The sequence below is a fragment of the Salmo salar genome, chromosome ssa10, assembly GCF_905237065.1.
Source record: "Salmo salar chromosome ssa10, Ssal_v3.1, whole genome shotgun sequence".
Lineage (NCBI taxonomy): Eukaryota > Metazoa > Chordata > Actinopteri > Salmoniformes > Salmonidae > Salmo > Salmo salar.
In genome coordinates, this window is record NC_059451.1 from 46466265 (window position 1) to 46489973 (window position 23709).

The window sequence follows — 23709 nt, forward strand, 5'->3', positions numbered from 1 at the left end:
AGACACAAACAGAGAGAGACACAAACAGAGAGATACAGAGACAGACAGAGACAGACACAGCACAGACAGACAGAGACACAGACAGACAGACAGAGACACAGACAGACAGAGACACAGACAGAGAGAGACACAGACCGAGAGAGACACAGACACAGACAGAGAGAGACACAGACAGAGAGAGACAAAGACACAGAAAAAGAGAGACAGACAGAGAGACACAGACAGAGAGAGACACAGACACAGGCAGAGAGAGATACAGACGTAGAGAGACACAGTCACAGACAGAGAGAGACACAGACAGAGAGAGACACAGACAGAGAGAGACACAGACAGAGAGAGACACAGACACAGACAGAGACACAGGCACAGACAAAGAGAGACACAGACAGAGAGAGACACAGACGTAGAGAGACACAGACACAGACAGAGAGACACAGACAGAGAGAGACACAGACAGAGATACAGACACAGACAGAGGCAGAGTGAGGCACAGACACAGACAGAGAGAGACACAGTCACAGACAGAGAGAGACACAGAGAGAGAGAGACACAGTCACAGACAGAGAGAGACACAGACAGAGAGAGACAGACGTAGAGAGACACAGACACAGGCAGAGAGAGACAGACAGACACAGGCAGAGAGAGACACAGACAGAGATACAGACACAGACAGAGGCAGAGTGAGGCACAGACACAGACAGAGAGAGACACAGTCACAGACAGAGACTGTGTGCACCATTATAGCTGGTTATTATAGTTTGTTGTAGGTTGATAATTGGTTAATATTTTTTTTTATCCAGGTATGAGTTGATGAGGCAGTGCTGGAGAGACCGGCCCTATGAGAGACCTCCGTTCTCCCAGATCTCTGTACAGCTCAACAGAATGCAGGAGGCCAGGAAGGTAAGGAGACTGTCACTTACAGTTTCACTTAGGACTCATATTTTCAATCAGCTAGCAACCTCCAGACCTATCCCATAAAGTACAGAGGTAGCCTGGTCCCAGACTTGTTTGTGTTGTCTTGCAGGAGTTGGCACAGAAGGTCCTGGTTAGGGTTGCAAAATTCCAGGAACTTTCAATAAATTCCCTGGCTTTTCCAAATCCTGGTTGGAGGATTCTGTATTTCCTGCTTATTACCTCCTGATTTGGAGATCCCTAGTCCTGGTTACATAAAATTCGTCCTCCTTACTGAATTAATTCCTCACCCGTAATTTTCTAAATCCCTCTACTATCTAACTACTCCTCTCCTTACGTCCCACCGCAGGCCTACGTGAACATGGCGCTCTTCGAGAACTTCACCTACGCTGGGATAGACGCCACGGCCGAGGAGGCCTGACTTCCAGCCCCCCCAGACCCCGACAGGTCTCGTAGCCCACAGGAGAGGCCCCGAGGCTGGGCACCGCGTTACTGCCGCCCCCCTGCTGCAGCCCAACGTGGGGACCGGTGGAACAACAGACGATCCACCCAGACCACTAGGCTATAGAGGGAGGACTGTGAAAGGACACTGTCGAGGTCTGATGGGGGGACTGGTTGGGACTGGTTTGGGAGATGTAACACTGGACTTGGGACACACCGCTGTGCTTGTTTGAAGGAAAGTGTGGAAGAGGAAGGTGCTACATCACATGATACTACACTGCCAGAGTCACATGATACTACACTGACAGAGTCACATGATACTACACTGCCAGAGTCACATGATACTACACTGACAGAGTCACATGATACTACACTGCCAGAGTCACATGATACTACACTGCCAGAGTCACATGTTACTACACTGACAGAGTCACATGATACTACACTGCCAGAGTCACATGATACTACACTGACAGAGTCACATGATACTACACTGCCAGAGTCACATGATCCTACACTGACAGAGTCACATGATACTACACTGACAGGGTCACATGATACTACACTGACAGAGTCACATGATACTACACTGACAGAGTATGTGGGGTGCCCTATGACCTTTCCTCCTTCCAAATGGAGAGAATACTTTTTTATGGACACACGTGGAGGTTGCTGTTCATTCTGAGATGGATTGAGATGGAGCCGACTGGGGAGAAAACATACAATGTAGCACTTGAACCAGAAATATTTGTATATTCATGTGTATATTCATGTGTATATTCACTTATTTCCCGTCTTTCGGATGGGACGTTAAACGGGTGTCCTGACTCACTGTGGTCACTAAAGATCCCATGGCACTTATTGTAAGAGTAGGGGTGTTAACCCCGGTGTCCTGGCTAAATTCCCAATCTGGCTTTCATACCATCATGGTCACCTAATCATCCCCAGCTTCCAATTGGCTCATTCATCTCCTCTCCCCTGTAACTATTCCCCAGGTCGTTGCTGTAAATGAGAATGTGTTCAGTCAACGTACCTGGTAAAATAACGGTAAATAAAATGGTAGTACAGTATATCATTTGCTTTCATGAGAATGTAACCGCTGTGCTTTTTACTGTCTTTCCTTCCTCTTAAAGTGTACTTACAGAATATATAATCCTTTTGTAAAAGTTTAGTATAAATCATATACACAGACCACTTGTTTACCTTTGTGACATACTGTATGCTACCTGCATTTCTTTGAATGGTGTATCTATCTACTCTGTGAGAAAATAGGTTTTGTTTTCTTGATCGCAGAGGCACGTAATAAGTAACTTGAGCTGTGAATCTAAAGTAGCAAATCAGACTTTTTTCCCCTGTCATATCTAACCCAGTGATACTGCACTGCTCTGTTGCCACTGTTTTGCCACTGAGTCCTGGGAGGTGTGAGGTCAAATGAAGTGATGTTTTTTTACCCATGGTGGCCTACTTCTGTCCCTTTGGGTTTCAGCGTGTTGGGGTGTCAGGGATAAACCGCAGCCCAGGCTCGTTGGGGCCTGAGGTCGACAGGGCACTGGCCTCTTCCCTGCAGCACAGAGCTGATGTCAACACACACACACACAAACCCTGTGGCCTGGCCTCTTCCCTGCAGCACAGAGCTGATCTGTCACCACACAAACACACACCCTGTGATCTGGCCTCTTCCCTGCTTCAGAGAGCTGATCTGTCAACACACACACACACACACACACACACACACACACACACACACACACACACACACACACACACACACACACACACACACACACACACACACACACACACACACAAACCCTGTGGCCTGGCCTCTTCCCTGCTTCAAAGAGCTGATCTGTCAACACACACATACACAAACCCTGTGGCTTGGCCTCTTCCCTGCTTCAGAGAGCTGATCTGTCAACACACACACACACACATACACAAACCCTGTGGCCTGGCCTCTTCCCTGCTTCAAAGAGCTGATCTGTCAACACACACATACACAAACCCTGTGGCTTGGCCTCTTCCCTGCTGCAGAGAGCTGATCTGTCAACACACACATACACAAACCCTGTGGCTTGGCCTCTTCCCTGCTGCAGAGAGCTGATCTGTCAGAGGATTTCCTCCTGCTGCTGACACCAGGACACCAGCCACAGGCTATGACTGAGGACTGGCACGCAGAGCCCTGTTGAGCTCAGCTTCCTGACACCCGAGCACACACACACACACACACACACACACACACACACACACACACACACACACACACACACACACACACACACACACAACTTGTACACATCTATGTATAAACAAAAAGGCATGAACCTACACGATAACAAACCTTTCCTGTCTGAACCTACATTATAACAAACCTTTCCTGTCTGAACCTACATTATAACAAACTGGTCCTGTCTGAACCTACATTATAACAAACTGGTCCTGTCTGAACCTACATTATAACAATCTGGTCCTGTATGAACCTACATTATAACAATCTGGTCCTGTCTGAACCTACATTATAACAAACTGGTCCTGTCTGAACCTACATTATAACAATCTGGTCCTGTATGAACCTACATTATAACAATCTGGTCCTGTCTGAACCTACATTATAACAAACTGGTCCTGTCTGAACCTACATTATAACAATCTGGTCCTGTATGAACCTACATTATAACAATCTGGTCCTGTCTGAACCTACATTATAACAAACTGGTCCTGTCTGAACCTACATTATAACAGACTGGTCCTGTCTGAACCTACATTATAACAAACTGGTCCTGTATAAACCTACATTATAACAATCTGGTCCTGTCTGAACCTACATTATAACAAACTGGTCCTGTCTGAACCTACATTATAACAATCTGGTCCTGTATGAACCTACATTATAACAATCTGGTCCTGTCTGAACCTACATTATAACAAACTGGTCCTGTCTGAACCTACATTATAACAGACTGGTCCTGTCTGAACCTACATTATAACAAACTGGTCCTGTATAAACCTACATTATAACAAACTGGTCCTGTCTGAACCTACATTTTAACAAACTGGTCCTGTCTGAACCTACATTATAACAAACTGGTCCTGTCTGAACCTACATTATAACAAACTAGTCCTGTCTGAACCTACATTATAAAAAACTGGTCCAGTATAAACCTACATTATAACAAACTGGTCCTGTATAAACCTACATTATAACAAACTGGTCCTGTCTGATCCTACATTATAACAAACTGGTCCTGTATAAACCTACATTATAACAAACTGGTCCTGTCTGAACCTATATTATAACAAACTGGTCCTGTATAAACCTACATTATAACAAACTGGTCCTGTCTGAACCTACATTATAACAAACTGGTCCTGTCTGAACCTACATTATAACAAACTAGTCCTAGTCCTGTAAGAACCTACATTATAACAAACCTTTCCTGTCTGAACCTACATTACAACAAACTGGTCCTGTCTGAACCTACATTATAACAAGCTGGTCCTGTATGAACCTACATTATAACAAACTGGTCCTCTATGAACTTACATTATAACAAACTGGTCCTGTCTGAACCTACATTATAACAAGCTGGTCCTGTCTGAACCTACATTATAACAAACTGGTCCTCTATGAACTTACATTATAACAAACTGGTCCTGTATGGCTCAGTTGACAGAGAGGTGCGGGGGGCTGCCTTAATTGACGTTCATGGGGGCTCGGGGAGCAGTTGTTGTTGGGGGTTAACTGCCTTGCTCAAGGGAAAAACTTAAGATTTTTCCACCTTGACAGCTCGGGAATTCGAACCAACAACCTTTCGGTTACTAGGCCCAATGCTCTTAACCGTTAGGCTACCTGCCGCCCAAGTAAAAGAGGAACTGATGAAGGATGCAACTTCTATAGAAGCACCTCTATCTACAGTATATCTGTGAGGCAATGCTCTGTCTGGCCCCAAGGGCCTGGCTGTCTCCGGTCTACTGGCTAGTAGATTAGTTGGAAGAGATAGTTGCTGAATTGTGGTCATAATGTGTTGCTATACGCTTCATATAACTGACTGTTACTGCAGACCCTGAATAAAGGATGACATGTTCAAAGATTTCAATTTGAACATACATTTGTTTATGTTTTTGAGAGACCAGAGAGTATCTGTGATGGCTTATAGAGTGAAAGAGGTTTGTATTGAATGTATGAAAACATCAACATGGGATAAATGTGTGTTAGAGGCCACACTCTCCCTTGTACCACCATGTGGGTTGGCTCAAACCACACAACACCCACTTCCTGTAGAACGAGGACCTGTCAGATAGAGCCTCCCCTCATCAGTACAATCCCCCTCCACCCCAGACCACAACGTTATGCTGACAGACACTCACAAACACCTTGCCACTCTCAGACATAGAGCTTAGGGCAGCGATGGGGTAGATCAGACACACCTGTCTGTGGATGGGACACACCTGCCACCTGTCTGTGGATGTCATGGATCTCCATCTCACCTCGAGGGTACTCTCTGTCTGGCTCTGGATCATAGCAGGCTGGGTGAACGTACTGGGGCATGGGATTGTAGATGAGGCTGTCCCTCACCTGTCAAAGAAAGGTAGGACATTGGACCACCAGTTTGTTTTTTAACACAATGAATTGACAAAAATAGTCATCTGGAATAGTGTTATGGCTAGACAAAACAAGGCAACATTGTTATTCATCTCTCAGCTGAACTTCTCTCTCGTTGTTCAGTATTGGTGACTTATGCCTGTTTTTACAAAAAAGTAAGAAAATGTATGCACTCATTACTGTAACTCGCTCTGGATTAAAACGTCTACTAAATGGCAAAATACTATTTGTTACAGCATTATAAAACAATAATAAATTACAGAATTCAACATGTTTATTTCAAAACTGTAATAAATGATATTATTTCCCAACCAGATGTGTTGTTGTTGGCTGGTGATGCGGATCCAAAGTGTTTTACCAGGACACAGTATGACTTCACCTGTTTCTGGGAGGCACCAGGCAACACGGCTTATGACTTCTTCTACAGGAATGATAAGTATGTTCAATGTATTCTGGTAAATAAAAAAAATTGCAATATTTTCAGAAAATACACTAACATGTATTACAGTTCTATTACACTAACAAGTGAACAGTTGACATACACTCTGTACTGCCAGGCACTGACACCAGTCATCTTTCCTCTGTCCCTGACCAGTGAGGAAAAGGAGAAGCGGTGTAAACTGACTCTCCAGAGGACAGAGAAAGGGGAGGAAGAGGAGGAGGAGAAGGTTCTCCATGTCTGCTTCTTCCCTTGCTCTGACGTCTTCCTGTTCACGCTCACACACATCAGAGTGGTGGAGAGCAGCTCCAACTACACACTCTTCACACGCACCATCAGCGTTGAGGACCAGGGTGAGAGAGAGAGAGAGAGAATTTTAGTTTGAAATCTGAAGCGCATCCTCCCTGTTTCATTCTCTCTCTCTCTCTCTCTCTCTCTCTCTCTCTCTCTCTCTCTCTCTCTCTCAGGTCTCCTGGAACCCCCTGTGAATGTATCCCTTCACCCAACAGGGCAGGCTGGGCAGCTCCAGGTGGCTTGGCACGCATCAAGAGATTGGAAGAACAACGTGCATTATGGGATGCGTTACTCCTCCCAGGGACTGGGGGAGAGGACAGAACTGGTACTACAACTCAGAAACAGAAAATCAACACCAATTCATCCAGTCACATTCACTGCAAGGGGAAACAGACATATTAAGTGTTTGGTAAAAAATCTATCATGACTGGGGCATTCACTATTAGTACCCACCTTGTTGGTAGGCTACAGGGCGTCCATTTTGTGCAAGAACGTTCACTGTGCTGCTGCTGTAGACTTCCTGTGATATTTCTTCCCTCTGTCTCCAGATAAGGTCCATGAGGTCCCCCATCCACAGCCTGGTCTCTCTGCTGCCAGGGGAGGTGGTCAGCGTCCAGCTGAGGGTCAAACCCAATGGCTACAGTGAGACAGAGACCAGCGGTCACTGGAGCGATTGGTCGGTCCCCATCACTGCCATGGTACCTCAGAGCGCAGGTGGGTGACCTACTGAGCATAGGCTAAAGACGGATAAAGACAACAGTGCACATGTGGGGCGGCAGGTAGCCCGGCGGGTAGGAGTGTTGGGCCAGTATCCGAAAGGTTGCTGGATTGAATCCCCGAGCTGACAAGGTAAAAATCTGACGTTCTGCCCCTGAGGAAGGCCGTTAACCCACTATTCGACCAGGCTCCAAAGACGTGGATGTGGATTCATGCGGCCCCCCTACACCTCTCTGATTCAGAGGGGTTGGCTTAAATGCGGAAGACACATTTCAGTTGAATACATTCAGATGATGTTGTTTACTGACAGCACTGTAAGAGTGATGGAGTTTACTACCACTGTTTTCCAGCTGATATCTCATTGTTGTGTCATACCTCTGACCTGCAAAACATCACCTGCCAATGGAATGGGCAGTCCTACAGAGATGCTACCTACACCTTAAACTACAAGCTGGGAGCCAGGTAGCTGTTAACATACAAATGACCTCAACAAACACGCTACTCTACATGATTACAGCAAAATGTTCCACAGTGAGACATAAATGAAAGCAAAACTCATATTGCATTGTAAAACATACTTGGTGATTATGTATCATTAAACCGCTGTTTGTGTAATCTCTGCAGTAAAAGGGAGGGCTGGAGAAAGTGTCTGCAGAATGAGAACACCTCCTACCAATGCCGTTTCCATGGAGCGGAGTCCAGTGAGATACTGGTTAAACTCGGTACTGGTCCTGGTTCTCTCAAACGGACCTTCTATACTGAACCCTTCAGACTCAACAACAGCAGTGAGTTACACTGATAATAGATGACTTGGCAGCTGTGAACGCTTCCTTTCAGTCAAAAAAGGAGACTACCAGTATACTACATTGCCATTAAGAGTTAAACAAATGGAAAGAGGTGGAGTCTAGCATGCATTTTTCTTAATTTTTGAAGAATCCTTGTTGAAATACACTACTGTTCAAAAGTTTGTGGTCACTTAGAAATGTCCTTGTTTTTGAAAGAAAATCACATTTGTGTCCATTAAAATAACATCAAATTGATCAGAAATATAGTGTAGACGTTGTTAATGTTGTAAATTACTATCGTAGCTGGAAACGGCAGATTTTTTATGGAATAGGTGTACAGAGGCCCATTATCAGCAACCATCACACCTGTGTTCCAATGGCACGTTGTGTTAGCTAATCCAAGTTTATCATTTTAAAAGGCTAATTGATCATTAGAAAACCCTTTCGCAATTATGATAGTACAGCTGAAAACTGTTGTCCTGATTAAAGAAGCAATAAAACTGGCCTTCTTTAGACTAGTTGAGTATCTGGAGCATCAACATTTGTGGGTTCGATTACAGGCTCAAAATGGCCAGAAACAAAGAACTTTCTTCTGAAACTCGTCAGTCTATTCTTGTTCTGAGAAATGAAGGCTATTCCATGCGAGAAATTGCCAAGAAACTTAAGAACTCGTACAATGCTGTGTACTACTCCCTTCACAGAACAGCGGAAACTGGCTCTAACCAGAACAGAAAGAGGAGTGGGAGGCCCCGGTGCACAACTGAGCAAGAGGACAAGTATATTAGAGTGTCTAGTGTCTAGTCTACTCAACTGGCAGCTTCATTAAATAGTACCCGCAAAACACCAGTCTCAACGTCAACAGTGAAGAGGTGACTAAGGGATGCTGGCCTTCTAGGCAGAGTTCCTCTGTCCAGTGTCTGTGTTCTTTTGCCCATCTTAATCTTTTCTTTGTATTGGCCAGTCTGAGATATGGCTTTTTCTTTGCAACTCTGCAACTCGTTTCCAGCTACAATAGTCATTTACAACATTAACAATGTCTACACTGTATTTCTGATCAATTTGATGTTATTTTAACAGACAAAAATATTAGCTTTTCTTTCAAAAACAAGGACATTTCTAAGTGACCCCAAACTTTTTAACGGTAGTGTAAATCTGTAACGATACAATCTGTATTATGGACATCAAATAAATGAAATGAAATCAAATTTTATTTGTCACATGCGCCGAATACAACATCTGTAGACCTTAATGTGAAATGCTTACTTACAAGCCCTTAACCAACAGTGCAGTTCAAGAAGAGTTTAGATAATATTTACCAAATAAACTCAAGTAAAAAAATTATAAAAAGTAACACAATAAAATAACAATAACAAGGCTATATACAGGGGTTACCGGTACCGAGTCAATGTGCAGGGGTACAGGTTAGTTGAGGTAATTTGTACATGTAGGTAGGGGTGAAGTGACAATTCATAGATCATTTTTGGGGCTTTTCTCTGACACACCTAGTATAGAGGTCCTGGATGTCAGGAAGCTTGGCCCCAGTGATGTACTGGCCTGTACGCATTACCCTCTGTAGTTCCTTACGGTCAGATGCCGAGCAGTTACCATACCAGGCGGTGATGCAACCGGTCAGGATGCTCTCGATGGTACACTAATCATCTCTGTAAAACTCATGTTATGTCTCTCTCTCCTCTCTCTATGTTGCGGTCAGTTCAAACAGGCCCTCCAGGGAGGCTGAGGGGGCAGTGGGAGGGGGGCAGGCTGCGTCTGAGATGGGGTACACCCCTACTGGCTTTGTCTCTCCACCTGATGTACCAGCTCCGCTACCAGCCTCAAGGGGAGGCCGTCTGGAAGGTACAGTACCGAGCCTACCTACAGAGCCTACCTGTTCTGTGGTAAACCCATAAGCCTGGCTCTGTCCTTATTGCATATGCAAACAGGGAACTACATGTTTTGTCATGAGTTTGTATTTTGCAGTACAAACCAATAACTGTGCAATTCAGTGGAGGCTGAACTGAGCTGTCCTCCCCAAAGCACCCTCCACTGGTGTTATTGTGTGTTGTCCTCTCTCTTCAGCTGGTGACCCTACAGGTCCCTGAGAACAGTACTTGTCTGGACATTCAGACTGGCAGTCAGTACTTTATCCAGGTTAGAGCCAGGCCCAACGCGTCAGTCTACGCTGGCTACTGGAGCGACTGGTCACCCCCACTCACTGTGGACACACCTTCAGATATAGGTAAAGTAACACTTCTATGGAGACCATTTTTCATATCTGATTACATAAAATGTCTGCTGTACATGGGAAGGTGGATACTGCTTGATAATTCAAACCTTTTTGTATTCTGTGACGTTCAGGTAGGCCTAGAGAGGTGCAACCCATGAATAGTAGATATTACAGTCACTGCGCTTCTAATCAGGCAGGCTATTGTCATTCTCAAACTCTGGTTCTTTATTTGAACTCAGCAGGGGCCCTCTTCATCCTCTGCATTCCTCTCATGATGCTCATCCTATCAGTTGTGTTCCTCTCAATGTTCTCCAGGTATCTCAGGTAAGATGCTTTTTCAGTGTGTACCACCTACCGTAAACACACGTATCTTTTAAACCCTATTCATGGACATGTTGTGTACTCAATGATTTTTCCACCAGTAAGCTCAAACGGTATCTGTGGCCACCAGTCCCAAAACTTGACAAAGTACTGCACGGCTTCCTGACAGACATCAACGGCCAGACTTGGGTAAAAACATAATTGATTACAGTACACAGTAGATTAACATTATGGAACTATAATGAACAAAAATATAAACGCAACATGTAAAGCGTTGGTCCCATGTTTCATGAAGTGAAATAAAAGATCTCAGAAATGTTCCTTATGCACAAAAAGCTTATTTCTCTCAAATGTTATGGACAAATTTGTTTACATCCCTGTTAGTGAGCATTTCTCCTTTGGCTCCCCAGTGGGATGGCCTATGCCCTCCCAAGCCCACCCATGGCTGCGCCCCTGCCCAGTCATGTCAAATCCATAGATTAGGCCCTAATTTATTTATTTCTATTGACTGATTTCCTTATATGAACTGTAACTCAGTAAAATCTTTGAAATTGTTGCATGTTGCATTTGTGTGTACGGTAGATCAATTGAAGGGGTCACATTTTAACTGTGTGTTCAATGTGGTTTATCTTTGTGTGGATGTGTTGGAAACCACTGGATCTGAGTCTCTGTACGTACGTGTGTTACCTCCATAGGACCCTCCCTTCATTATCAAGCAATATTCTGAGGAGACCCCAGCCTGTGTGGTGGAGATTATGTCTGAGAGGGAGGCTCCAGATGGAGGGAAGCTTCCCAGGGACTCCTCCTTACTACTCTCCCCAGAACGAGGCTCCGCTGGCGGGGAGGAGGAAAGGCTCCCCACCCTGGCCCTGGAGCTCAGCCAGGACTACGTAACCCTGGCCACGGATGACGTCATCCCCTGTTTCCGAGGGAACAAGTATGTGTATGACGGGGAGGTGGGGACAGAGTCTCGAAGCCTGGGGGAAGATGAGGTTCTCCAGATGAGGTGTCACTGCTCCTCCAACTTCCCATCATCCTCCAGTACCACGGACATCCTCAACCGCTCCTACATGCTGCTGGCCGAGCAGCCTATAGAGATACTGGACTGTCAGGGCAGCAGCAGGGCCGGCAAGCTCTATGCCAAACTGGAGGGAACAAACTCAGCTAATGCAAACACCTGATTGGCACAGCTCAACAAAGGCACACAAACTGGACAGTTACAAAACATCAAAACAATATCCATTACATCACTACTAAAACAGGTCCTTGCATACAGCTTATTAAAGATGTGTTTTTATGATTAATGGGATAATATATCAAGTGCACCCAAATCTGGATGAACGGGTATGGATATGTTGCACGGTCATACTATATACTGTAAATATATATATTTAACTTGTCACATATCTGTCTGTAAGGTATATACTGTAGAGTGCATTTGGAAAGGATTCAGACCCCTTGATTATCCCACATTTTGTTACGTTTCAGCCTTATTCTAAAATGGATTAAAACATCTTCAGGATCGGTGTCCCATCCATGGGACGGTTGAGCTAACGTAGGCTAATGTGATTAGCATGAGGTTGTAAGAAACAAAAACAAATCCCAGGACATAGACATATCTGATATGGGCAGAAAGCTTAAATTCATGTTAATCTAACAGCACTGTCCAATTTACAGTAGCTATTAGAGTGAAAGAATACCATGCTATTGTTTGAGGAGAGTGCACAATTATGAACTTGAAAATGTATTAATAAACCAATTAGGCACATTTGGGCAGTCTTGATACAACATTTTGAATAGATATGCAATATTTCACTGGATCACTCTAAAACTTTGCTAATGCAGTGCTGCCATCTAGTGGCCAAAGTCTAAATTGCACCTGGGCAGGAATAATTCATTATGCCCTTTCTCTTGCATTTCAAAGATGGTAAAACAACAAAACATTCTCTGTATTATCTTTTACCAGATCTAATGTGTTATATTCTCCTAAATTCATTTCACATTTCTACAAACTTCAAAGTGTTTCCTTTCAAATGGTATCACGAATGTGCATATCCTTGCTTCAGGGCCTGAGCTACAGGCAGTTAGATATTGGTATGTAATTTTAGGATAAAATGTAGGTTTTTAAAGAAAAAAATATCCTCAATTTACAATCCGTACACCATAATGACAAGGCAAAAATAGTTTTTTAGAAATGTTTGCAAATGTATTGAAATTAAAAAACAAATATCACATTTACATAAGTATTCCGACCCTTTACTCAGTACTTTGTTGAAGCACTGTTGGCAGCGATTACAACCTCAATTCTTCTTAGGTATCACGCTACAAGCTTGGCACACCTGTATTTGGGGAGTTTCTCCCATTCTTCTCTGCAGATCCTCTCAAGCTCTGTCAGGTTGGATGGGGAGCTGCACAGCTATTCTCAGGTCTCTCCAGAGATGTTTGATCAGGCTCTGGCTGGGCCACTCAAAGACATTGAGACATGTCTCGAAGCCACTCCTGCATTGTCTTGGCCGTGTGCTTAGGGTCGTTGTCCTGTTGTAAGGTGAACCTTCGCCCCAGTCTGAGGTCCTGAGCGCTCTGGAGCAGGTTTTCATCAAAGACCTCTCTGTACTTTGTCCGTTCATCTTTGCCTTGATCCTGACTAGTCTCCCAGTCCCTGCCGCTGAAAACATCCCCAGAGTGATGCCTCCACCACCATGCTTCACCGTAGGGTTGGTGCCAGGTTCTTTAGGTGCCTTTTGGCAAACTCCAAGCAGTCTGTCATGTGCCCTTTACTGAAGTGTGGCTTCGTCTGGCCACTCCACCATAAAGGCCTGATTGGTGGAGTGCTGCAGAGATGGTTAGCCTTCTGGAAGGTTCTCCCATCTCCACAGAGAAACTCTGGAGCTCTGTCAGAGTGACCATCAGGTTCTTGGTCACAATTGCTGTTTGGTCAGGCAGCCAACTCTAGGAAGAGCCTTGGTGGTTCCAAACTTCTATTTAAAGAATGATGGGAGGCCACTGTGCCCTTGGAGACCTTCAAAGCTGCAGACATGTTTTGGTACCCTTCCCCAGATCATTGTCTTGAAACACAATCCTGTCTCGGAGCTCTATGGACAATTCCTTCGACCTCATGGCTTGGTTTTTGCTGACATGCACTGTCAACTGTGGGACCTTATTTAGACAGGTGTGTGCCTTTCCAAAATCATGTCTAGTCAATTGAATCCACCACAGGTGGCCTCCAATCCAGTTGTAGAAACATCAAGGAGGATCAATGGAAATAGAATGCACCAGAGCTCAATTTCAAGTCTCATAGCAAATGGTCTAAATAAGGCATTTCAGTTTTAATAAATTAGCAAACATTTCTAAAAACCTGATTTTCTTTATTCAGACCCCATAATGACACTTTGAATGTCCATCATTAGCTTATCCCTACAAAATATGCTTTCTTCATTCTAACCTCTGGAAAGCAATACCGGTAATTTGTTAAAGTAATGTAATCAGGACTACATGAAGAATGGAAAACTAGGCCTTCATACAAAAGTATTGTTATTAAATATCTTTATTACTGGTAGATACAATATTCACACAACAATAATGAAGAACATCCTAAAACCAACAACAGCAACATTAAAATGCTTGAATAAGGATAAAGAGGAAAGCCAAATTGCTAACTGTGATGGGAAGTTAGCCCTCCTCCCATCAACACAATGAGTTAAAACCAGACCTAAATATCCTTACAAAAGTTTGTAACAAGGGCAATTTTCAGTAAACAAACGTAAAACCAATATAATAGAAATCATGATTTGTGTTCTTGAATTATGACAGAACTCCATCAAATGTTCAAGTGCACTGCCAGTTTCCCCTTCAAGAGCTTCCAAAAATGATGTTCTGACAACAATGACATTGAAAAGCATTTGTAAAAGAAAACTAAAACAGATTTCCTAAAACCTCTCTCAGAAGATGGCAACAAACAAAACTGAGCCTCTAAAAAGACCCACCGTGGACAAAGACAAGGTGTCAGTGGGACTCCCATTCCCGAGTGGTACAGTAGTATTGGCAGTGGTTGAGGCGTGGGACTATGTGGTCCAACGGTGGTCCTGATGAGTTGTAGTTAGAGAGGGATCTTGGTTGTTGAAAATCAAACTGACCAAGTTGACTGGTTGTGATGGAGCAGGTTCCCTTCTAGGCCCCAATAAGACCCTCATCCTCATCCCTGTACCTTAGGACCCCCGATGGTCTTCAGTCTCTGACAGCTTTGAGTGCGTAGAGCACGTCATCCTGGCTGACGTTGAGTCTGACCCGCTGTAGCATGTCTAGATGGCTGGCCTCCAGCAGCAGCAGACGACACGCACCCAGACGCTGACACATGGCCAGACCCTCTGACACACTGATGGGCTGCAGGCCCTCCACACGACTCAGAGCCTGGTGCTGCACAAACACCTGGGAGGAGGGGACAGTGGACTTTAGATAAGAGAACTCCACAACACAGGTAAAAGAGGGAAAGATGTGTTGAGCAAGAGGTGTAGTAAGTCAATGTTGTCCTCATTAGGGCCTATACCTGTTGGAAGGTGGCCTCCTCCAGTCCCTGCCGCCTGAACTCAGCAATGACCGCCCTCAGGAAGAGCTGCTCCTGCAACGATGCACACCTAACAGAGAGATTTCACATAGATTGACAGCTCTCTGGGCCAATGGGAACAGACTGACAGGTCTGGGGAGCAATGGGATGTCTTTTACCTGATGGCCGTGATGTAGGAGGAGGAGAACATCTCATCCAGCGCCTCCATCACATGACTCATTCTCACCAATCCCACAGAGGACGGGTGCGAGGCGGAGTGTTCGCAAATCTCAGTGGCGCGGCGACAGATGTCCAGACAGCGCCGAGCGTCTCCTGACAACGCTGCCACCTAGTGGACGGAAGGGGGACAGCGCTCAGACACCACTGACCAATAGGTAGTCACAGAACAATTCACAGTATCATTCCAATAAATGACATTAACTGATCAATTAAGAGGCAGAGAGAAAAGAAAAGGACTGTGGAAGACCTGAGTGGTGCACCCCTGGGATGAATAATAGAGGGACAATTTTTAGTACATTTTTTTAATTTTACCTTTATTTAACTAGGCAGGTCAGTTAAGAACAAATTCTTATTTTCAATGATGGCCTAGGAACAGTGGGTTAACTGCCTTGTTCAGGGGCAGAACGACAGATTTGTACCTCGTCAGCTCAGTGATTTCGAACTTGCAACCTTTCGATTACTAGTCCAAAGCTCTAACCACTAGGCTACCCTGCCGTCCCAATATGGCCTACCTTTCTGGAGACCAGCTGCATAGCGTCCTCCTCGAAGGCCTTGACCATGATCAGTCTGGACGTGATGATCTGCTGCAGCTGCTTGAAGCTGTAGGGCTGGAACGACATCCTGGTCAGGCCCTGGACATACACAGAGAGACGCACAGGAAGTTACAGTTAAAAACAAACACTCCCATATGGACACTGGTTTGATCTGCACTTCAATAGGCCCGCAAACACGCTGAAAGAATTTTCCAGCAATACATACTATATAGAGTAAAAGCCGCCACATGGAAGCTCATATGAAAGCAGTGATTGCCAGCCTGGCCCAACAATCTAACAGCTCCCTCGTGTGGTGGGGAGTGGACTTAAATAGAACACTAATGCAGTGGTTCTCAAACCGCTCGTCTGGGAACCCCAGCAGGCCGTTCCATAAACGGGTTGGTTGTTTAGCAACAAAATCAAACCCAAGCGCAACTATGGGGCAAAATAAATGAGTTGGCTTAGACTGTAGACAACATGGAAACTATATTTTGTCTCAATCTTTATTGAAAACAAACACATTTACACAAATGAGCAGCTTTACAGTTGTTAGTTTGCTAGCGAGCTATTTTTTTCCGTATTAGCATTGACAGTCAAAACAAGACATGGTATGAAGAACAAGATGAAACGAGCCACCTATGATTCCCACATGGCAGCCTCTTGTCATTGCTGCTAGCTATCTGACCGTTCAGAATCATAAAGCTTGGCTTCCGGCCACATTGATGTACGTACATCATTTTCCTAACGTTGTCAGCTAACCCGTCTAGGCGTTTGATCCATTCCAGAGCTAACAAACCGGATTCAGCCGGTCATCAAGCCCTTGACTAGGAGAATCAGTTGAGCTAGTTCAGGGCTACAACTAAATTGTGAAACGTCTGGGTCCAAGGACATGTTTGACAGCCAGTGCACTGAAGTATCTCCACAGTCCTTACCAGTCTGCTGGCCACTCTGTTGATCATGATCCGCTCAGGCAGGTCCATGGTGTTGGCGATGGTCAGCACCACCAGGCGGGCGTGGCGCCTTGTCGGCCAATCAAACAGGTTGTACATGACATTCTGCTTCCGGGTCCACAGAAGGTCCAGCTGGGGGGAGGGAAGAGAACACAGGGTCAGTCATAGAAACAGAATGACTAGACCAGGCATCTCCATTAAGTCAATGAATATGTAGAATAGTGCAATTGAGTGTATAACAGACACGGTTTTCTGTCTTGAAATCCATTATCAGCATTTCCCAGTTGGTGTCAACAATGGTTACGTATTCTCCTATCCTTAGAGTCGAGACAGAGTGGATAAACAGCGGCCTTACCTCGTCCACCAGTAGCACGGTGGTCTCCTTCTTGGGGGTGGGGTTACTGAACCTCTTCTCCAATAGGGCTGCTGCGTGGTCAGCGGTCACCTTCTGGCCCGTCAGTTTCTGGAGGAGAACACAGTCAGGAGTTACACTGGTACTTGGAGCGAGTGTGTGTGTGTGTGTGTATATATATACACATACCTGTAGAATCTGGACGTAGGCTTGATGAGGGTCGGTCATTTTCATGCCGTTGATCTCGATGAATCGGAACGTGGGGATTTCATCCTTATCAGAGGCCTGCTGTAGACACCGGATAACCTCGTGGATGGTGGCAGTTTTCCCAGTTCCCGGAACACCAGAGATGTACATACACCTAGACAGACAGCTACTGTAACCCTTTTCCCATAACGTTATATCAGCAAGTTAAGGAGTGTCGACACTACTTGCATCAACGTAAGAAACAAGTCAATTTTCCATCGAAACAATCATTCCTGCGAGCTACCGTGACGATGCTGCTATTTATGTAAACTCTACTGTTACTGACCATCACATAGAACAGCTAATCCAGGGTTATGTTCAGAAGGGATCAAACTAGAGAAAAACTGAGGAAGCACTACGGAACTTGCCCAATGAGAAGGCAATACTCATTGTAGTGTCATTTCACAGTACTTTCTCCCCTTGGTTCCAACTGAACATGACCCAGAGTTTCCATGCCATTACCTACCAACATTTCATAACTAAGACCAAAAGAATTTGTTCAAAATAGCTTCAGAAGTTTTGTTAGTGGTAAAATATGGCAGTCCTCAAATTCCTGAAAATTCTGGTTTTGGTGAGACAGGGTTCACACAGTAACAATATTTCCTGAAACGTAGTGAGGTGTCTGTCAATCTTACCCTCCGGTCCCATCCATAACCTTGCTCTCCACAAAGTCATAGATATCCTGGAACTCCTGCTCCCTACAGGGAAGAGACTCTGGTACTGACGACACATGCAGCCTGAGGACAGGGACACACACGTCAATAAAACAACAAAGATCACATCTAAATAAATAAAATAACTCCTGCTCCCGAAAGGGAAGAGACAGCTGCGGTTCATCATGATGAGTTCAGATTTTTTTTTTACCCCCACCCCAATCAAAGTTGCCTGACTTAAATAAACACAGAAGTAAATCATTGGCTGAAATGTACTGTCTGGATACGATGCCAGCTTGTTCTCACCTAGCCCTGGCCTCCTCCAGGATGTTCCCAGGCTGCCTGGCTGGAACAGTCCGGCTGGGAATACTGGGAGTGGCATGACGGGGGGTCCGGGGGGTACTGGGGGTGGCATGACGGGGGGTCCGGGGGGTACTGGGGGTGGCATGACAGGGGGTCCGGGGGGTACTGGGGGTGGCCTGGATGGGAAAACACACAGAATTCCTCAATCCCTTCCTCAGCTCAGGACAGAATGGGGGAAAAAAAAGAGGAGCTGACAGGCACCACAGAAGCCTACCATAGCAATACAAACCTTCTTGCTGGGCGTTTTGCGTGGGGTCCTGGCGGGGATCTTGCAATTTCTTCCTCTGATCTTCCTCACCACGGTCTCTTCCTCACTGTCTGTCTTCTCTTCATCGCTGCTGATCTGTAGGGCCTTCTTGGAGGGAACGAAACAGTCATCATCTCCATCGGAGCTCAGCTCTTCGGTATTGTTCAACATATTCCTATAAAAACAAATTAACACATTTTAGTAAATAATACTTCAAAATGGCATTCCAAAAATACTTTGTAGAGGAAGATTTTTTTTAAATGCATTTTTTGAGATACAAATTGAACTGAGTTGATAACATCAATTGGTGGCAACCACCACATAGAGGTATCATTAAACAACCCGTCAATCTTGTTCCATTTTTTTCAACTAACTTAAAATCACTCAGAAGTGAACGTTTTAAAATTACTCCTTAGATGGTCACAGTTCCTTTCAGCCAGTAGGGGCATACCAGAGATAGAATTAGAGGACTTTTCTGTGTGTGTTTGAGCACATGGGCAGAGCCAGAGAGAAAGAGGTGAAGCAAGAGGGTTTACTCCACCCAAAATCTGTCCATGAAAATAAGACCACAAAGCGAGGAATTTTTGTATGGAGGTCAGAGTGTCTAATTTAGTCAACAACAAAAATGAATTGCTAATTTGCTACGTGAGGCTTATTTGATCCGATAGAAGTTTCATACTGGTTAGGTTGTTCCGAATGCACTGATATGTAGGATTTCAGCAAGTTCAGAAAAAAACTAAAACATATCAGGAGTTGTGTCTGTTGTTCATTGGCTAGAATGGTCCCACCTGGTCTCGCCTCCTCCCACCAGCCTTCCATCAAAGACAGTACAGCGCTTCCATCTTTGAGGACATGCATTTCCATTGTTAGAGTGGTCACTCGACTACCTTGTCAATATAATAGATCATCTTTGGCAGTGCCATTGAGTACATCTCCATTTTGAAGTAGTCCATTTTCTTCTAGTACTTCTATGAGTTGGTATACACATTGCAAGCGTGCATACTGCCACTTGGAGTGTGTTGTTTGAACAGGTATAAAGCCAATGTTGGTGATTTACTGCCACCTGCAGTTATGGAATGCTTGCTCTCAAGTAGAATTCATTGGCTGATCCCTCCCAATGACCTGGATGGAATCCCGATGACCTGGATGGAATCCCGATGACCTGGATGGAATCCCGATGACCTGGATGGAATCCCGATGACCTGGATGATCCTTCCTTAACCCATAGTTGACTACTTTAAAACGGTGGAAGCCCTCAATGGTAATGTCCAAAAACAGGTATTATCCATCTGGAGACCTCCATCATTCTCTATGGGGCATACCTATAAGTCACATGACAACCAGCACTTACAACTGCTTCCTGATGCGTGACAACACCAGCTGGGCTGACTTCCTCTTGGAGCGAGGAGTCATGGCAATCGGCTGCATGGGAGAGTACTCAGAGTCCTCCTCCGCCCTGAGACACAAAGACGATAATAACAAATATAAATAACTGAATGGGATCATAAGAACAGAGTAATCAATAATGTGATTGATCGATCAGACTGTTAGATACTCACAGCACCCCCAGAGCAGGCTCTCTAATGGCCATGGCAGACTCCTTCCTCCTGGAGGGGGTGGTAGCTCTTTGGGAAGACAGAAAAGTGTATGAGTCAAGACACTCAATTTGCAATCTACTATTACTACGAATGTGACTTGTCTATTGGTTAAGGTGACTTAGTTGACCGTACGTAGTAAACACACTGCTTATCAACATGGGCTAAGTGACGTCTCTCATTAGCTGTGGATTTTTAACCCATCTCAAATGAAACCAGTGGAACTATGTACCATCTGCTGCGAAGCCATGTCTATGAAGACAGACAGGCAAGCTCCCACCAAGTGCTCCAATCTGACCGCTATACCCTGCCTACACCACCACACCCGTGCTCCTGTCACCAGACCTGGGGTGGCCTACTCACTTCTGTCCTCTAACATAGTTCCTCCTGGGGGTGGCCTGTCTCTTCTTGGGGGTCTTGGCAGAGCCAGAGTCTGTAGGTAACCCTGCCTCAAATACCTCATCCTCTAGGGCCAGGGTAGTCACAGCCAGCAACAGGTCACTGTAGAGGGAGGGAAGGAGGGGGCACACTGGCTTACTGATACTACTCACAGTATATTAGAGGACCTGGGATGATGTCGGTAAAGCTTCCACAACCAGGACATTGAGCTTGGAGGACCCTGGGAAGATGTTAAAGCTTCCACAACCAGGACATTGAACTTGAATATAGTGTTAAGAATTATGTTTAGAGGCTGACAAGTAGCTAATTTGCAAAGTACAAGCGAGAACATTTAAAAAAATAGCTAAGATCTAACCAAAATGGCACCAGCTGATCTGTGTAACGTTGTACAGCTGATCTCTGTTGCGTTGTACAACTCCTGTAAGCCCAGTAGAAACAGCATCACACATAACTCTGTCTATTCCTGTGGTACCAGAGTCAAGGATTCTCTGAGTCTAACCCTACCTGGAGAAGTCCTGTTCTCCCAGGGCAGTCGGAGACAGTCTGTCCAGGCTGATCGAGGCGAGCTTCCAGGGGAACCCCCTCTGGCCGTTAGGGGTCTTGCAGCCACTTCTCACGGGAGAGAGGCTGCAGCCATGCCGGAGGGAGTGTGAAACTGAGGAGCTCAGTTTGAGGGACATAACTTTCTCTGACTCCACCTCTTCATCCAAGAGCTCACAGAGGACATCTGCTCTGGTCATTCTCTTCCCTGGACCTTGTAGGAGTAGAAACACACACACACACACACACACACACACACACACACACACACACACAAACGTTACACCACCAGGACCTGCTCTCCCAGGCGCTCCACCATCTCCTCTTGACCAACACAGTTAAAAATGTATTCATTTTAGATGATCACATCCTGAGATAAAGACACTCACTGGTCCCGATGCTGAGCTGTAGTTTCTTGCGTACACCCGGTGTGTCTGCAGCGCTGCCCCTCCTCTTGGCGCTCAGGATTTTAGAGGCAGAGAGCTTGGAGGCAGAGTGGATCGACTCTGCCTCAAGGGTACCCATCTTCCCGGCGCTCATGGTGGCTCTAGTGTCAGACACAGACCCTGCTCTCCTCATCACTGTGGGGTCTGGGGTGGGCAGGGCACGACGCACTGGGCCCCGAGACACAGGGGTTGGCGCGGGGGAAGCACAGGGGGGAAACAGAGGGAGAGCAGGTTTGGGAGGGGTTGAGGCAGGGGTATCCTGCATCAGGACAGGGTCTAAGACATTGAAGGCCTTGGTGTCCCAGGACAGCTTTACATAGAGGGTGTCCTTGGTTCCAGGCTCTGGAAAAGGAGCATCTTCAGGGATGTGCTGGACCTGGGGAGCAGAGGAAAGATGTTCAAATGGCATCAAAATCCATATAAAAAAAATCAAACAACAACATTTATTAAGTGCTTTTATAATGTCAACAGTCACAACAGACTGAGAAAGTGACCCAGAACTGAACAACTACGAAAGCAATCCTAAGTGAATAGGGACAAGGAAAAACACATCTATGAACACTTAAGAGGGCCAATTCTCAAGTCAACAAGAGAGAGCACAGGCGCTAACACTACGGTTCTACTGGTGAATTATCCTGCCTCACATGTACAGTGCCAAGGATGGATTCTGCGTTGATCTCATCGTCACAGGCACGTCCCAGGTAGTAGAAGATCTCCTGGGGATGGGGGCTCCTGCCCAGCAACATCATCTTATTTTGGGGCACCTCAGACAAGCGCAAGAACCACTGCACCAGCGCCTTCTTCTGCTTGTGGGACTCTGAGGACCAAAGACACGTACATAAGGTCATTGCAGGACATGATCCACTTTGCAACTTGAAATATGTGCTTGAAATAAGGATGACAATGTTTCCCCACCGAACAGAGCATTTTCAACATATTTCTGCCAAAGTCATCTGAGCAACAATAACAGTTCATACCGATAGGCTAGCCAGCCTAGTATAACTTACCTAGTTAAATAAAGGTTAATCATGATTTATTTTTAAATAAGTTGCAAGCCAGTATGCACATTGCATAACATTAAACCATGACTCACCATCACCAAAGAACTTGAGAAGCTTGGCAACGAAGGGGTTGTCATCATCATTTCCCTCAATGAGGATGTACTGGCCAGGTGTTACAGTGGTGACTGCTTCCTGATCCTCCACGCTCATGTTCAAGTACCTAGAGAGAAAAAGACCATCAAACATTGTTTCCATTGGAAATCGAGTGGAACAAAATATGAATGAACAGCTTTGTTGACGAGGCTACAAGCAAATTTATGTTATGACACTATGCTGAAACTTACTCAAAGTCATAAGTCTTTAACTTTCTGTCGAAGTTATAAGGTCTTCCGCCCCATTTGTAGATACGTCTCACTCTCAATCTTGTAAAGTAGCTGACCATAATTGCAGACCTTTTACAGAAGACACATTTTGGCACAGTGAGTAAATCAAGACTTGGTTAGACAACTTGGGACAAAGACAAGTCACGTTAGATAGTTGCCATACTTGCACTCGACAACCCAAGGAGCAAGGTGGCCTTAGTTTGCTAGCTAGCTAACCTCTATGAATAGGCTAGCTGCAATACTCACAGAAAAGAGACAGCCACTCGTCTGATAAGAGTCGAACGGGCAAGTTGATCAAATTTCAAGCAGTTTAATATAAACGAAGGTGCGCTATAGTGTAGTGATATAGCTAGTTGTCTTTTACACGTCGCTAACAAAAAAAGGTTGTCTAGTACAACGGATTGCGTCGCTGCACTTTCTACCTTTCGCGCGAAAAATTGCGTGCTTGGCATGTGACTGAAGTATCGACCAATGAACGCCTTCAC

The 23709-nt window shown here is 45.2% G+C and overlaps 3 protein-coding genes across 5 annotated transcripts in view; 2 read left to right on the top strand and 1 right to left on the bottom strand.

Moving 5' to 3' along the window:
* Positions 1–2803, top strand: part of LOC106560517 (tyrosine-protein kinase receptor Tie-1-like) — a 25269-nt gene extending 22466 nt beyond the window's left edge. Inside the window, 2 exon segments of the mRNA XM_045687842.1 lie at positions 801–900; positions 1262–2803. Of these exon segments, the coding sequence (XP_045543798.1) occupies positions 801–900; positions 1262–1333 (172 nt within the window). The 3' untranslated portion in view covers positions 1334–2803.
* A 2874-nt stretch (positions 2804–5677) lies between these two features.
* LOC106560515 (thrombopoietin receptor) lies at positions 5678–12974 on the top strand. Of its 2 annotated transcripts, none has more exons than XM_014123482.2 (12): positions 5678–5942; positions 6272–6392; positions 6552–6748; positions 6863–7014; positions 7238–7403; positions 7757–7868; positions 8031–8191; positions 9903–10045; positions 10268–10427; positions 10655–10739; positions 10838–10925; positions 11432–12974. In XM_014123482.2, exons 1-12 carry the CDS (start codon positions 5792–5794, stop codon positions 11915–11917), a joined length of 2022 nt encoding a protein of 673 aa, XP_013978957.1. In that variant the 5' UTR covers positions 5678–5791; the 3' UTR covers positions 11918–12974. The 2 variants fall into 2 exon arrangements, with proteins under 2 accessions (XP_013978957.1, XP_013978958.1); XM_014123483.2 differs by having other exon boundaries at positions 10658–10739.
* Positions 12975–14262: 1288 nt separating this feature from the next.
* orc1 (origin recognition complex, subunit 1) lies at positions 14263–23705 on the bottom strand. Of its 2 annotated transcripts, XM_014123480.2 has the most exons (19): positions 23471–23705; positions 23186–23293; positions 22934–23061; positions 22485–22657; positions 21784–22216; positions 21359–21608; positions 20819–20956; positions 20420–20485; positions 20212–20316; positions 18843–19035; positions 18557–18729; positions 18233–18334; positions 17541–17712; positions 17355–17462; positions 16982–17131; positions 16029–16148; positions 15456–15625; positions 15280–15367; positions 14263–15161 (listed from the first exon to the last, which is right to left on the bottom strand). In XM_014123480.2, exons 1-19 carry the CDS (start codon positions 23674–23676, stop codon positions 14961–14963), a joined length of 3084 nt encoding a protein of 1027 aa, XP_013978955.1. In that variant the 5' UTR covers positions 23677–23705; the 3' UTR covers positions 14263–14960. The 2 variants fall into 2 exon arrangements, with proteins under 2 accessions (XP_013978955.1, XP_045543799.1); XM_045687843.1 differs by lacking the exon at positions 20819–20956.
* Between the last annotated feature and the right edge of the window lie 4 nt (positions 23706–23709).